General features: G+C 45.4%; 1 protein-coding gene across 4 annotated transcripts in view; it reads right to left on the reverse strand.

The window, feature by feature from the left end:
• Window positions 1-3,974: 3,974 nt before the first annotated feature.
• Window positions 3,975-16,713, reverse strand: part of sdha (succinate dehydrogenase complex, subunit A, flavoprotein (Fp)) — a 142,788-nt gene continuing 130,049 nt past the window's right edge. For 3 of the 4 annotated variants that reach the window (XM_038809810.1, XM_038809809.1, XM_038809811.1), the window contains exons 12-15: window positions 12,324-12,435; window positions 10,797-10,927; window positions 5,154-5,267; window positions 3,980-4,162 (exon numbers count right to left, since the gene is read on the reverse strand). In XM_038809810.1, the coding sequence (XP_038665738.1) occupies window positions 4,076-4,162; window positions 5,154-5,267; window positions 10,797-10,927; window positions 12,324-12,435 (444 nt within the window). In that variant the 3' untranslated portion in view covers window positions 3,980-4,075. Of the gene's footprint in view, window positions 4,163-5,153; window positions 5,287-10,796; window positions 10,928-12,323; window positions 12,436-16,713 lie in introns of all 4 variants that reach the window. The other variant, XR_005462135.1, reaches the window with a different exon arrangement.

A 16,713-nucleotide genomic window follows, 5' to 3' on the forward strand; every position in this document is an offset into this window, starting at 1 on the left:
CCCCCCTCCTCTTCTCCCCCCCCCCCAACACCCTCAGGACCCCCCTCTCTCCCGCAACACCCGCAGGGCCCCCCTCTCTCCCCCACACCCCAGGGGGGGGTCTCCCCCACACCCCCAGGGGGGTCTCCCCCACACCCACAGGGGGGTCTCCCCCACACCCACAGGGGGTCTCCCCCACACCCACAGGGGGGTCTCCCCCACACCCACAGGGGGTCTCCCCCACACCCGCCACCCTCCTCTCCCCCCCAACACCCTCCCCCCCTCCTCTCCCCCCAACACCCTCCCCCCTCCTCTCCCCCCCAACACCCGCCCCCCTCCTCTCCTCCCCCCCAACACCCGCCCCCCTCCTCTCCCCCCCCAACACCCGCCCCCCTCTTCCCCCCCCCCCAACACCCGCCCCCCTCTTCCCCCCCAACACCCGCCCCCTCCTCTCCCGCCCCAACACCCACCCCTCCTCTCCCCCCCCCCCCCCCAACACCAACCTTGCTGTCATGGATGACCCTATCAGGACCAAGGAGCTCCAAACAGCATCACTTAAGGGATCAATTCAGTGCAAAAACCTCGCCATCTTGCGATCCTCTTCTCCCCCCCCCAAACACCCGCCCCCCCTCTTCTCCCCCCCAAACACCCGCCCCCCCTCTTCTCCCCCCCCAACCCCCGCCCCCCCTCTTCTCCCCCCCCCAACACCCGCCCCCCCTCTTCTCCCCCCCCCCAACACCCGCCCCCCCTCTTCTCCCCCCCAACACCCGCCCCCCCCTCGGCAGTGTCAATTTCAGCGGCCGGCTGATTGTTTCAGTGAAAGAGCAGCTTCCCTCTCTGGATCAAAGTGAGCCGGCCGCTGAAATTGACACTGCCCGCTGCTCTCTCCCTCCAATCCAACTTTTAAGTTTTAATGTTTCTGATTGGAGGGAGAGAGCAGCGGGCAGTGTCAATTTCAGTGGCCGGCTCACTTTGATCCAGAGAGGGAAACTGCTCTCACTGAAATAATCAGCCGGCCGCTGAAATTGACACAACTGACAGTTGGGGTCCATAATCCCCCCCGCGGTATATCGCGGTATATAACGCGGTATATCGCGGTATATAACGGGGGACTACTGTATTGCCCGGATGTCATCCTAAATAACAGAGCAACACCACCTCCCTTACCATCCACTCTGTCCTTCCGAATAGTTTGATACCCTCGGATATTTAACTCCCAGTCGTGACCATCCTTTAACCATGTTTCAGTAATGGCCACTAAATCATAGTCATTCACGATGATTTGTGCCATCAACTCATTTACTTTATTCCGAATACTACGAGCATTCAGGTAAAGTACACTTATGTTGGTTTTTTTACCTCTGTTTGAATCTTAACATCTTCAGTTTTATTCCTTTTAGTATTACCGGGCCTATTCACTGAGCTCCCCTCAGTCACTGTACCTTGTACTGTCGCCCTTATGGATTTCTGACTATGTCTTCTCTGCCTTGCACTTTCCCCCTTACTTCCTTTTGCTTCTGTCTCTGTTTTACTATGTTCCAACTTCCTGCATCGGTTCCCACCCCCTGCCACCTTAGTTTAAACCCTCCCCAACAGCTCTAGAAAACACCCCCCCCAGGACATCGGTTCCAGTCCTGCCCAGGTGCAGACCGTCCGGTTTGTACTGGTCCCACCTCCTCCAGAACCGGTCCCAATGCCCCAGGAATTTGAATCCCTCCCTTTTGCACCATCTCTCGAGCCACACATTCATCCTATCTATCCTGATATTCCTACTCTGACTAGCTCGTGGCACTGGTAGCAATCCTGAGATTACTACCTTTGAGGTCCTACTTTTTAGTTTAACTCCAACTCCCTGAATTCCGCTTGTAGGACCTCATCCCATTTTTTAAACCTATATCGTTGGTGCCTATGTGCACCACGACAGCTGGTTGTTCACCCCCCCCCCCCCCCCCCCCCCCCCCCAGAATGTCCTGCAGCCGCTCCGAGACATCCTTGACCCTTGCACCAGGGAGGCAACATACCATCCTGGAGTCTCAATTGCGTCCTCAGAACCGCTTGTCTATTCCCCTTACGATCGAGTCCCCTATCACTATAGCCCTGCCATTTTTCTTCCTGCCCTGCTGTGCAGCAGAGCCAGCCACGGTGCCATGAACCTTGCTGCTGCCTTCCCCTGGTGAGCCATCTCCCCCAACAGTATCCAAAGCGGTATATCTGTTTTGCAGGGAGATGACCGCATGGGACACCTGCACTGCCTTCCTACTCTTGCTCTGTCTTTTGGTAACCCATTTGCTATCTCCCTCAGTAACTTTCACCTGCGGTGTGACCAACTCACTAAACGTGCTATCCACGACCTCCCCAGCATCGCGGATGCTCCAAAGTCAGTCCATCCGCAGCTTCAGAGCCGTCAAGCGGTCTAACAGGAGCTGCAACTGAACACACTTCCTGCACGTGAAGGAGCCAGGGACAGTGGACATGTCCCTGAGCTCCCACATCGCACACGAGGAGCATGACACGGGTCTGGGATTTCCTGCCATGTCTTAAACCTTAGGTAAACTTATACAACTACAATTTCAAAATAAAAATAAATAAATTAGACAATGAAAAGAAAAACTACTTACCAGGGTTAAAAAGCACCTTCTCTCACTCTGCACCTAATTACCTCACTGCACCAAATTACCAAGTTCCAATTCCCACTCGAGATGTGTCTCCTTGAAAAGCGCAAGCTTACTGAGTGCGCTTTCTGTCTTTTATGCAGACCTCAGCTAATCAATGACTCAAAAAATACCTAAACTTCAAAGATAAGAATACAATGTGCCCTTTTGTGTCCCTAAACAGGCCTCAGGTGACTGACAGATAACTGCCTCTCAGCAATTAGGGTGGGGGCAGCTTCAACCAATCAGACACTAAGCTACACACTGCACTTTTAATTGAAAAACAGCAGAATTAGATTTTCCACTTACCTTTCCTGATTACCTCACTGACTTCATCGGACGGGGTATTGAGTACAAGAGTTGGCAGGTCATGTTACAGTTGTATAGGACTTTGGTTCGGTCACATTTGGAATACTGCGTGCAGCTCTGGTCGCCACATTACCAGAAGGATGTGGATGCTTTGGAGAGGGTGCAGAGGAGGTTCACCAGGATGTTGCCTGGTATGGAGGGTGCTAGCTATGAAGAAAAGTTGAGTAGATTAGGATTGTTTTCGTTGGAAAGGCGGAGGTTGAGGGGGGACCTGATTGAGGTCTACAAAATTATGAGAGGTATGGACAGGGTGGATAGCAACACGCATTTCCCAAGAGTGGGAGAGTCAGTTACAAGCGGTCACGATTTCAAGGTGAGAGGGGGAAAGTTTAAGGGAGATGTGCGTGGAAAGTTTTTTACGCAGAGGGTGGTGGGTGCCTGGAACGCTTTACCAGCGGAGGTGGTAGAGGCAGGCACAATAGCATAATTTAAGAGGCATCTAGACAGGTATGTGAACGGGCGGGAACAGAGGGAAATAGACCTTGGAAAATAGGAGACAGGTTTAGATAAAGGATCTGGATTGGCGCAGGCTGGGAGGGCCGAAGGGCCTGTTCCTGTGCTGTAATTTTCTTTGTTCTTCTTTGTACCAAGTACACTGGTAATTGTCCTTCAGCAACCAAATAAATACGGTTTACTCGACTTTGACAATTTCTTGCTGAACTGCATGTATTTTCAATTTGTATTTTGCATCAGTGGAAAGGTAGAATAGCCATCAACAGAATAATTATTCAGAGAGGGGATTTTAATAACAGTTATGCAGTATTGCAATGGATTTCAATTAATGAACTTGCAAGGAAAAAAACCTGGTTTCTTCAATATAGTGCATACTCTGATGTGGCTGTAATAACTACACATTCTGCTGAAAAAGCACAATGTACAGACGCAGCACTGCTCATTCAGATTGAAAGGCACACTAATATGAAAGATGTAGCTCATGCTTTACAATATACAAATGTTTAGAAGGAGTAAAAGGAGTCTCATTTGCCATTACATTAGAGTTTTATTAAATATGGAAACAGGGTACTACTTTTGTCATGACACTTTTGTCTGTAATGGATCGACCAGCCTAGCCGAATCTAATAAGAACGAATTGCTGGTGGAACTGAGGCACAGTCTTTTGCATCCAACGTTGTGTCAATTACAGGTCTGTATTCCAATGTAACCTGGAATTTAAAACAAAATTATTAATAAATGCTCAGAACAGAAGTACGTTTGGTGCCCTGTTCCTTGCCTCTTCCATCCCTCTATTTCACTTCAAGCAGCAATTTCCAAGACTTGGATGCTCCCTGAGGGGCTTCCAATCTTTTGCATGCAGGGAATGGTCCACAGATATGAATATACTCACCAGAACACCCAACCTCCTTTCAAAAATATCAAAGACATTAATTCAGAAAGTGGCAGTTAATGACAAATTTGAGACAGTTTTACCCGATGAGCCCTGCACCTGTTCCGAAACCCACTTAATTTTAAAAACATATGTTCGACAATTAATGGGATAACTGTATGAAAGCTGACTCAATGGAATGCAAGTTTTATTTAGTGCATTCATGCTTCACATTTACTTTTCACCTATCATAAGCACATGCTTCTAATTAGCGTATTAAAGAAACCGCATGTGGAGTCTAATTAGATACATTGTATTTCAGATACTCCATTTTAATCAGGCTTTCTGCTGCGCACAAGCTCTCCCTCACAGTAAGCCTCTGGCTAAGTGCTAGCATTCCTGCCTGTCTCAGCAGATGCAGGATTCGAAGCACTCTGGAGACAATCCTGGCGAGCAGAGGCCAGGGTTCCAGCTCGGAATCACTCAATCAAATAATATGAAGATGGCTATGGAAGGGGCATTCATGTCTCAGCCTGTCATCATCAACCTGCAAATCCCTGTATTCTACCATATAAAGTCTCATCATATAAAACTGCTCTCAGTTTTCTGACCATTAATTTTAATAATGGAAAGTCATGGATAGAACACCTGTAATTTCCCATTTTGTGTAAGCAAGTGAGGACCCAGTCAAAGAAACGTTTATAATATTGACATTTTGATATTTAAAGTTTGTTACTACAGTAAAACATGCTTTATATCGATGAATCAGTACTTCAAAGAACTCTGCTTGTGCAAATTGTCTTCCATTTGCTGAAATCAATCATTCTCACCTTTCCAGTCTTGGGATCCACATGTGAGACTGTATGCTTTCTCCAATGTTCATTGAATGATTTCTTCTCTTGGCCTTGCAATGGTTTTGAAAAGTCATACTCATCAATTCTCATCTAAAATGAGAACAGAAGTCTATAAGGCCATAAGACAGAAGCAGAATTAGTCCACTTGGCCCATCGAGTCTGCTCCACCATTCAACCATGGCTGATATTTTTCTTATCCCCATTCTCCGGCCTTCTCCCCATAACCCCTGATCCCCTTATTAATCAAGAACCTGTCTATCCCTGTCTTAAAGACACTCAGTGATTTGGCCTCCACAGCCTTCTGCGGCAAAGAGTTCCACAGTTTCACTTCCTTCTGGCTGAAGAAACTCCTGAAGAAAGTCAGAAAGAGAAAAGGTACAGCACATTTCAAACAAAAGCACAGAGAAACAACTAAAATTCTTTGCTTTCACCATAAGCAGAGGTTCCATTTGCCCTATTGTTGGACTTAAAAGATCCGTAGCACCAATTAAAAAAGAGCAGTAGCATTCTCCCTCATATCCTAACCAATAGTTAACCCACAACTAACAACACTAAAGCAGATGACCTACCTTGTCATGACTATGTTGCTATTTGTGGAACTTTACTGCATGCAAATTGGATGCCACATTTTCTACATTGCCGGTTGTAAAGCACTTTAGGAGACTCTTGAGGTCATGGAAGATATTACATGTTCCCTTTTTCCCTTTCCCACTATTTGATTCCAGATACTTGATGACTGATTTTCTAAATGCACAGTGCAGCTAATGAGCCTCCCTTACCAGGACACACAGGCATACTGGCCACAAATCTCCAGTGATTAATTTGAAAATCAGAAAGAGCGTTCTTACCATTTTACAGCATATGCTCCAAGGAAGGTGATGGTCTATGTTAGGAGCCTACATTCAGAAAAGTCGGCTGTTCAAAACAAACAGCCACTGTTATTTTAAAATAAGCTCACTAAAACAATCCCACTGCTATTTGAAAATATGCCTGCTAAAACAGACCCCCACTGGTATTTGAAAAACACTAAAACAGACCCCTACTGTTTTTGAAAAGCTTCCAAAACCAGAGAAGTACATCCTTGCTCCCCAAATCAAAAGTAAACATAATTAGGAGAACTAAGATGCTTTTAATAATCGTGAGAAATTGGTCCTCAGTTTGCGTTCTCATGTAATTCCCTCTTCATATTAAAGTGGCGGCTTTCACCCCACAACTGAAATCTGTCTTTGAAATTATTTGAAATGTGTTTTTCTTCTTGAGGTAGTGAGTTGCACTGGGGCAAAGTTCCCTACTATGAGCAGCCCACAGTATCTCACCCAAGTAAACAACCATCATTTGTGAGCCAGGATCATGCTGGCAGACTTTCTGACTGGGCAGCAGGAGATGAAGCAGACCACTGAAATAAAATTGTGTTTAAAAGCATTCAAATGGTTAGGGAAAATAAAATTTTATTTATTGGTTGGAAATTCTTCAGGTTATTCTTAATGTGGTGCAGGATTAAGAGAGAAAAATACTTGCATTTATATAGTACCTTTCACGATCTCAGGCTGCTCCAAAGCACTTTACAGCCAATTATGTCCAAAATGTGCAGGTTAGATGGAATGGCCATGCTAAATTGTCCCTTAGTGTCCAGGGATGTGCAGGTTAAGTGGAGACATGGGGATAGGGCAGGGAAGTGGGTCTGGGTAGGGTGCTCTTTCGGAGGGTCAGTGCAGACTTGATGGGCCAAATGTATTGGATCTGATTTATTGTCACGTGTACCGAGGTACAGTCCAGACAGACCAGTCCATACATTACACAATGTAAATACATAGTCACAGACATCGGGTGAAGCATACCGAGTGTAGTATTACTCAGTAGAGAAGATGTGCGGCGAGATCATCTCAGTCCATAAGGGGGTCATTCAGGAGTCTGGTAACAGAGGGGAAGAAGCTGTTTTTGAACCTGTTCATGCATGTTCTCAGATTTTTGTATTTCCTGTCCAATGGAAGAGGTTGGAATGTATCTCTTGCCCGATGGTAGATGTTAGAAGAGAGAATGACCCGGGTGGGAGGGATCTTTGATTATGCTGCCCACTTTCCAAGGCAGCGAGAGGTGTAGACAGAGTCAATGGATGGGAGGCGGGCTCGCATAAACGGGCTGGGCTGAGTTCACGACTCTTTAGTTTCTTACAGTCGTGGGCCGAGCGTTGCCATACCAGGCTGTGATGCAGCGGATGCTTTCTAGTGTGCGACTATAAAAAGTGGTAAGAGTCAATGAGTATAGGTGCTGTTGTGCTTTTGTGGTCAGAGCGTCACAGTGGCTGGACCAGGACTGATTGTTCACACACACACACACACAAATCATTTTGTCTGTTGTTTGGAGAAAGGCCTTGGGGATTGATAGAAATTGACTTATCGAATCAGCTATAACCATGAGAGTAAGGGAAGATGATAGAGGTAAAAGGGTTAAATGAGAACACATTTAGAATAATTAACAATAATCATATTAAGCATTACTTCAGTGCAACAATAGCTGGGAACTCACTAATGGTGAATCCAGATAATGCTCTCTAATTTCTTTCTTAGGTTTCACATTATGCAAACCGCTTGAAACTGCAAGGACAGTGACGTCAACTAGCTAAAAGGCCCCATTGTATAGTAAAAACTATGATGTGGAGATGCCGGCGTTGGACTGGGGTGAGCACAGTAAGAAGTCTTACAACACCAGGTTAAAGTCCAACAGGTTTGTTTCAAACACGAGCTTTCGGAGCACGGCTCCTTCTTCACCTGAAGAAGGAGCCGTGCTCCGAAAGCTCGTGTTTGAAACAAACCTGTTGGACTTTAACCTGGTGTTGTAAGACTTCTTACTGTAGTAAAAACTAGGCAGCGGTCCCAGTACGAGTAGTCCTATTTCTATGGAAACAGCCACTCTAGAGACATAATTTCTTAGCGAACACTCTGTTTTTCTAATTAATGGTAGGTGCAGGTGTGGATAATTTGGAAAATTTGCAAGCGATGGTATGGGATAGTGGCACCAAGATATTTAAATACATATATCTCTTAAATTGATAGACAGACAGTAAAGTACAAGTGGACTTTGCCAAAAAGTACAGATTTGACCTCTGTTATTTGGGAACTGAGAAGGGATAACAGATATCCAGGGTTCCGAATAGACACAGAGATCCATCAGGGATATAGATTGGTACGGATCTGAACAGGAAGAGAAACCTGGGCAATACTTTCATCTTGATCATCTGCACCCTACCACTCAGGGGTAGTGGAGTGCATCCCATCGCTGTAGGACCTTTTTAAACTTCCTCTGCCAGACTGGTCAGGTTCCACTTGTGGATCCGTGTCCAGTCGTGGGCTGTTTGGTTCCCCAAGGAGCGGAATTTGTTCCGGGCTATTTTTGGTAGACTGTCCAGCTCTGCCCCTCCCTCCCTTGGGTTCACTGGGAAAACTTCTGCCCAGGCTGAGTTTGTAGCCCGGGAAGGCACTGAACTCTCCCAGAAGATGTGTGATTTTGATCATGCCGCTTTGCGGTTCCGAGAGGTAGAGGAGCAGATCATCCGCATCGAGTGAGACTCTGCTCTCAGCCTCTTCCATAGATTTCCTTCCAGCCTCTCGTCGGGTAATCGCCAGCGGCTCAATTGCCAGGGCGAACAGGAGCGGGGACTGCGGGAATCCCTGCTCGGTGCCTTTGTGCAACTGGGAGTATTCAGAGCTGGTGGTGTTTGTCCGAAGCTCACCTTGGGGAGCTTCACCCTTGAGGTGAACCCTGTCCCTAGCCCAACCGCTCCAGTACCTCAATGAGGTACTTCCACTCGACTCCGTCGGCAGCCTTTTCTGTGTCCAGATTATCCTTCTCTTCCTGGATGTGGTCAGTATCACATTCAGCAGCCGTCTGATGTTCACAATCAGCTGTCTATCCTTTATATATAAATGATGTGGTAGAAAATGTGGGTAGGCTGATTAGTAAGTTTGCGATGACACGAAGATTGACAGAGTTGCTGATAGTTCCGAGGATTGTCAGAGGATACAATAGGAAATAGATAGATTGGCACAGAAATGGCAGATGGACTTTAATCCAGACAAATGCGAGGTGATGCATTTTGGAGGATCAAATCTAGATATGAATTATTCTAAATGGTAGAACCCTTAGGAACATTAACAGACAGAGGGATATGGGTGTGCAGGTCCACAGTTCCCTAAAAGTGGCAACACAAGCAGCCAAGGCGATTAAGAAGGCATATGGCATGTTTGCATTCATCAGTACATGTTGCAGCTATATAAACCCTTGGTTAGACCGCATTTAGAGTAAAGTGTGCAGTTCTGGTCACCACATTATCAGAAGGATGTGGAAGCTTTGGAGAGAGTGCAAAGAAAGTTCACCAGGATGTTACCTGGTATCGAGGGTGTTGGCTGGCAGGGGAGGTTGAATAAACTAGGATTGTTTTCACTGGAAAGACGGAGGCTGAGGGTAGACCTGATAGAGCTCTCCAAAATTATGAGAGGCATAGACAGGGTGGATAGTCAGAAACTTTTTCCAAGGGTGGAATTACAAGGGGAGATAGGTTCAAGGTGAAAAGTTTAAAGGAGATATGCGGGGTACATTTTTCACGCAGAGTGGTGGGTGCCTGGAACGTGCTGCCAGAGGATGTGGTGGAAGCAGGCACTGGAGCAACATTTAAGAGGCACCTGGATGGATACATGAATAGGGAGGAAATAGAATGACACGGACTGAGTAAGAGCAGAAGATTTTTTTTATAAGTTAAGGCATCATGATCGGCACAGGCTTGGAGAGTCGAAGGGCCTGTTCCTGTGCTTTGTTTTTTCAAAGCCTGTCTGGCCCTCTGCGACCACGTCTGGTAGGTAATTCTCTAGTTCCTTAGCCAGGAATTTTGCGAGTATTTTCGCGTCCACATTGAGTAGCAAAATGGGTCTGTAAGATCCACATTTTGTTGGGTCTTTGTTTTTTAATTAGGTATCATCCTTATTGGATTCATTAATGAAATTCTTAGTTTTATAGTCCTTACTTTTGAATTTCTTTCACGGAACATGTTCTCCATGTTCATTAAATTAAAGGCATCTACCACCTCAGCCTTCTCGGTTTGTTTTTTTAGTAAAAGAGTCCTGGTCTGTTCAGTTTTTCTTGATTTTTATAACTTTTTGAGGGATGGAATCAAAATGTTTTTTTGCCTCTTCTCCAGTATCTCTATCATTTTTATAATATGAAGACCTGAGCTCTGTGTACTCTAAGTGTGGTCCAACCAAGGTTCAAATCAAGTTTTGTCGTGCGACAATCGTCAGTAGGAATTTTCCCTTCCAGTCAGGGAATACTTCAGCAGTCAAGGGCATTCAGCCTCTGATCTTCAGGTAAGCTTTCTTCAAGGCAGCCTTCAGGACGCGCGACAACGCAGAATCGCCGACCAGAAACTCAACTTCTCTTTCCCAAATACCATCCTGGTGAATCTACTCTAGATGACTAGTGTCCAGTAATGTTATCTGTTCAGGTCTTTTGAAACATCGTAAACAGTGAAAAAAACATCTGTAACTCATTTGCTTGTACAATACTAAAGGTATGTTGGACCAGCCAGTTTGTGTCCGTATGATCACAACATGGCCAGATTATTCAAACCTTGAAATCCTCCCTGGCATGTGCTCCCCTGCTCTCTTTCCGAGCCTCTGCACCGTAGACGGTTTGTAGGGCACAAAGCATCAGATTCTGTAGCTCCAAGGTCTCAATTAGGTCAGAGTTCCAAACAATACCTGAAACAAACAGTGCAGCGCTCATTAAACACTAAGTACTTGTTTAGTAAATTTACTGCATATTTGAACACACAAATGTGCTCTCGGGCTGTGGGTGTTGCTGATAATGGTGCATTCAATGATTGACCCAGTTGACCTGGCCAACAGCTTGTTAAACCACTTCGGAGAGAATCAAAAGTCAACCACATTGTGTGGTCAACAGTCACATGGAGCCAGGCTGCTTTCTTCAAGCTGTAATAACAATCTGGCATCATTCATGGTCAATTAGTTTTTCTGGTGCCAGTCACAATTTACCAGATTTATTACATTCAATTACACAATTTGCCATGGTGGTATTTGAACTTTTAACCTTTGAAATGCTAATCCAGTAGTTTAACCACGACATTACTATATCGCTTCAAGTGTGCATCATTGTGTTGTTATTAAAAAGAATCATGATAAATTTGGAGCTTTTGAGACAGACGAACGCTTTGCTTATTTGAATTAAATCCCAGCAACAACATTCCGGAGGCGCAACGCTTTCCAGAACAGAGTTCACTTGATCTGCGCTCCTTTTATCAGTTAAACATCAACCCCCTGTGACTGCAGTGTGTATTATCTACTCGATATCTCTGTCAATACTATCCAAACCCAAAACTATCACTACCCAGAAGACCATGGTCGGCAGGTACTTGGGAACACCCTCAACACCAACTCACGCACTATCCCTATTTCATCGTCATAACTGGGCCAAAACCCTGGAATTCCCTGCCTAAAAGCATCGAGGAAGCACCTTTGTGTAGACTGCAACAATTTAAGTGCTGTCCAATCAGCACTATCTCAATGATAGCTGGGGCTGCACAGCTGGTCTTGCACTGATGTCCACACCCCAAGAATTATTTTTTTTAAACTTACCCTACCACTGAAATAAAACAGATAATGCTGTGCAAAGCAGCAAAATTGGAACACTCAAAATCTGGTTCTGCATTAACTCTTTCAGTACTGAAGCGGACGCAGATTTCTACACACCCTGAGCTAGCAGCACCTTTGTAAAATGAATGGAGGCTCTGAAATCAATTTGTTTCACTATAAGATGAGAGAGATTTTAAAATTTTAGTCCCAACAGAATGTATGTCTAAAACAAAAATCAAATAGATTCATAATTGTGAATATTTAATAACTTGAACAATTTTGAGAGTATTCTGTTGATGGCTTACTAGTACAGTAAATAAATGACAAATGTGGAATTGATGAAGGGAATTGAGGAACAGCAGCACCATCTCCAACACAAATCTATCTGTAGCAAGGATCCTCTGAGAAATAACCCTTGGTTGTTTACAGCTGTGCTGACAAATACATGCAATTTAACATTCTGATGATATCACTCGCGTGACAATTAAGTAAATTAAATATCTACCTCTGTCAAATGTCTTGATGTCATCCAGAGCACCATACAATTCACCCAACTTCTCACAACCTTCTTTTAGTACGGAGCCTGTACGGAACACAGCTGCGTGACTCTGCATACACTGTTGAAAATAGGAATTAAAGGAACATCAATCTCAATTCTCAGGTACAGCCATTGAATGAGCAAAGTGAATTAATCACATCAAGCACCTGCTTGCTAATAAGCAGTAAAACTTTACTTAAACGGATGTCAAGCGAAATTAAAAAACTTTTAATTTATATCAGAACAAAGGATAAGTCTGGGAAGTTTAGGGAGCCTTGGATAACGAGGGATATTGCAGGAGGGAAGGCTTCAGATATGTGGATCATTGGGATATCTTCTGGGGAAGGTGGGACCTGTACATGAAGGACGGATTGCACCTAAACTGGAGGGGCACCAATATCCTGGGTGGGAGGTTCGCTAGAGCTCTTCGGGAGGGTTTAAACTAGTTTGGCAGGGGGATGAGAACCAGAGCTATGGATCAGAGGACAGGGCAGCTGTTGAACAGGCAGAAATAGTATGCAGAAAGTCTGTGAGGAAGGATAGACAGTTGATAGGGCAAAGTTTCACTCAGTGGAATGGGTTAAAGTGTGTCTGTTTCAATGTAACGAGTGTCAGGAATAAGGGAGATGAACTTAAGAGCATAGATCACTACTTGGAACTACGATGTTGTGGCCATTACACAGACATGGATTTCACAGGGGCAGGAATGGTTGTTAGATGATCCGGGGTTTATATGTTTTCAGAATAGGGAGGGAGGTAAAAGAGGAGGGGCGTGGCACTGTAAATTAGGGAGTGCATCACAGCTACAGAAAATAAGGTAGTTGAGGAGGGTTTGTCTACTGAGTCAGTATGGGTGGAAGTCAGAAACAAGAAAGGAGCAGTCACTTTTTTGGGAGTTTTCTATAGACCTCTAATAGCAGCAGAGAGATGGAGGAACAGATTGGGCGGCAGATCTTGGAAAGGTGCACAAGTAACAGAGTTGTTGTCATGGGTGACTTCAACTTCCCGAATATTGACTGGAACCTCCTTACTGCAAATGGTTTGGATGATGCAGATTTTGTCAGTTGTTTACAGGAAGGTTTCCTGACTCAATATGTAGATAGACCGACTAGGGGGGAGGCCATATTGGACTTGGTGCTCGGCAACGACCCAGGCCAGCTGTTAGATGTCTCGGTGGGAGAGCATTTCGGTGTCAGGGACCACAACTCCTTGACCTTTACCATAGTCATGGAGAGGGATAGGAACAGACAGTATGGGAAGGTATTCAATTGGCATATGGGAAATTATACCGCTATTAGACAGGAGCTGAGGAGCATAAAGTGGGAGCAGTTGTTCTTGGGGAAATGCACAACAGTTATGTGGGGGTTGTTTAAGGAGCTCTTGCTGCGAGTGCTGGATAGTTTTGTCCCACTGAGACGAGGAAGGAATGGTAAGCTGAAGGAGCCTTGGATGACAAGAAAGTGGAGCTTCTAGTCAAGAGGAAGAAGGAAGCTTACGTAAGGTTGAGAAAGCAAGGATCTGGCAAGGGTTACAAGGTAGCCAGGAAGGAACTCAAAAATGGACTTAGGAGAGCTAGAAGGGGGCATGAAAAAGCCCTGACGGGAAGGATTAGGGAAAACCCCAAGGCATTCTACACTTATGTGAGAAATAAGAGGATGATCAGAGTGAGAGTAAGGCCGATCAGGGATACTGGAGGCAACTTGTGCCTCGAGTCTGAGGAGATGCGGAGGCCCAAAATGAATATTTTGCTTCAGTATTCACCAGAGAGAGGTACCTTGTTGCTCATGAGAACAGTGTGAATCAGGTTAATAGACTCGAACAGATTGATATTAAGGAGGAGGATGTGCTGGAAATTTTTAAAAGCATCAGGATAGTAAGTCCCCTGTGCTTGACGGGATATACCCAAGGTTACTACGGGAAGCGAGGGAGGAGATTGCGCCGTTGGCGATGATCTTTGCATCCTCACTCTCCACTGGAGTAGTACTGGATGATTGGAGGGAGGCAAATGTTGTTCCCCTGTTCAAGAAAGAGAATTGGGAAATCCCTGGGAATTACAGACCAGTCAGTCTTACATCTGTGGTGAGCAAAATATTGGAAAGGATTCTGAGAGATAGGATTTATGATTATTCAGAAAAACATAGTTTGATTAAAGATAGTCAGGTATCTGATAGTCAGATAGCTTTGTGAGGGGCAGGTCATGCCTCACAAGCCTCATTGAATTCTTTGAGGGTGTGACGAGACACACTTATGAAGGTGGGGCAGTGGATGTGCTGCATATGGATTTCAGTAAGGCATTTGATTCCCCATGGTAGGCTCATCCAGAAAGTTAGTTAAAGTTGTTGAGAAGCCGAAGGTTATGTTGGCTTTCATTAACACGGCGATTGAGTTTAGGAGCCGCAAGGTTTTGCTGCAGATTTATAAAACCCTAGTTCGACCACACTTGGAATATTGTATCCAGTTCTGGTCGCCTCAACATAGGATGTGGATGCTTTGGAGAGGGTACAGAGGAGATTTAACAGGATGCTGCCTGGAATGGAGGGCATGTCCTGTGAAGAAAGAGTGAGGGAGCTAGGGCTTTTCTCACTGGAGTGAAGAAGGAAGAAAGGTGACTTCATAGAGGTGTACAAGGTGATGAGAGGCACGGATAGCGTGGATAGCCAGAGACTTTTCCCCAGGGCGGAAATGGCTGTCACGAGGGGACATACTTTTAAGGTGATTGGAGGAAGGTACAGGGGAGATGTCAGAGGTAGGTCCTTTACACACAGAGGTGGGTGCGTGGAATGCACTACCAGCAGAGGTGGTGGAATCTGAGCCATTAGGTACATTTAAGCGACTCTTGAACAGGCACATGGACAGCAGTAAATTGAACGGGTGGAGGTTAGGTTGACCTTAGATTAGGATAAATGGTCGGCACAAAATAGTGGGTCGAAGGGCCTGTACTGTGCTGTACTATACTGTTCTATATGCTATGTTCCTTGTGAACCTTGTCAAAAAGCAAAAGGAGAATTTTGTACAGTCTAGAAGGGTGGGGACAATCAAAACTCTTTGGGAGTGTAAAGGAAGTAGGAAGGTACTTAAATGGGAAATTAGGAGGTCTAGGAGAGGTCTACAAAAGTTCTTGGCAAGTAGGATTAAGGTTAATCCTAAGGGTTTTTATTCATATGTAAAAAGCAAGAGAAAGCAGGGAAAGAATTGGACCACTTAAGGAAAGTGGGGGAATCTATGTGTTGAACCAGAGGAAATGAGTGAGGTACTAAATGAGCACTTTGCATCAGTGTTCACCAAAGAAAAGGACTTTGTGGAAGATGATTCTTGGGTAAGGTGTCTGGACAGTCTGGGTCATGCTGACATTCAAAAGGAGGAGGTATTGGGTCTTTTAATATTAAGGTACATAAGTCTCTGGGCTTGATGCGATTTATACCAGAATTCTGAGGGAAGCAAGGGAGGAAATTGCTGGGGCCTTGACTGACCATCTTGTATCCTCATTGGCTACAGGTGAGATCCCAGGGGACTGGAGAATACTTAATGTGGTATCGCTGTTTAAGAAAGGTAGCAGGGATAATCCTGGAGACTATAGGCCGGTGAGCCTCACGTCGGTAGTAGGTAATTTATTGGAGGGAATTCTCAGGGACAGAATTTAACCCATTTGGTAACAAATGGATTCATTAGCGATAGACAGCATGGTTTGTGAAGGAGAGGTCGTGCCTCACTAACGTGATCCGGGTTTTTTGAGGAGGTGACAAATGATTGACGAGGGGAAGGCGGTGGATGTTGTTTACATAGACTTCAGTAAAGCCTTTGACAAGGTACAAAGGTGAAGTCACACGGGATCGGAGGTGAGGTGGTAAGATGGATATAGAAGAGGCTTGATCATAGAAGACAAAGGGTAGCAGTAGAAGGGTCTTTTTGAATGGTTGTGACTAGTGGTGTTCCACAGGGGCCTCTGTTGTTTGTATTATACATAAACGATTTGGAGGAAAATGTTGCTGATCTGGTTCGTGGATGACACCAAGGGTGGTGGAGCGGCAGATAGTGTTGAGGATTGTCAGATGATACAGCAGGACACAGATAGATCATAAACCATAGATTTCCACAGTGCAGAAGGAGGCCATTCGGCCCACCGAGTCTGCACCAGCCCTTGGAAAGAGCATCCCAGTTAAGCCCACGCCTCCACCCTATTCCCATAACTGAGTACCCCACCTGACGTTTTTGGACACTAAGGGCAATTTATCATGGCCAATCCACATAACCTGCAAATCTTTGGACTGTGGAAGGAAACTGGAGCACCAGGAGGAAATCCACGCAGACACGGGGAGAACATGCAGACTCCGCACAGACAGTGACCCAAGCCGGGAAT

Source organism: Scyliorhinus canicula, chromosome 10 (genome assembly GCF_902713615.1).
Source record: "Scyliorhinus canicula chromosome 10, sScyCan1.1, whole genome shotgun sequence".
Taxonomy (NCBI): domain Eukaryota; kingdom Metazoa; phylum Chordata; class Chondrichthyes; order Carcharhiniformes; family Scyliorhinidae; genus Scyliorhinus; species Scyliorhinus canicula.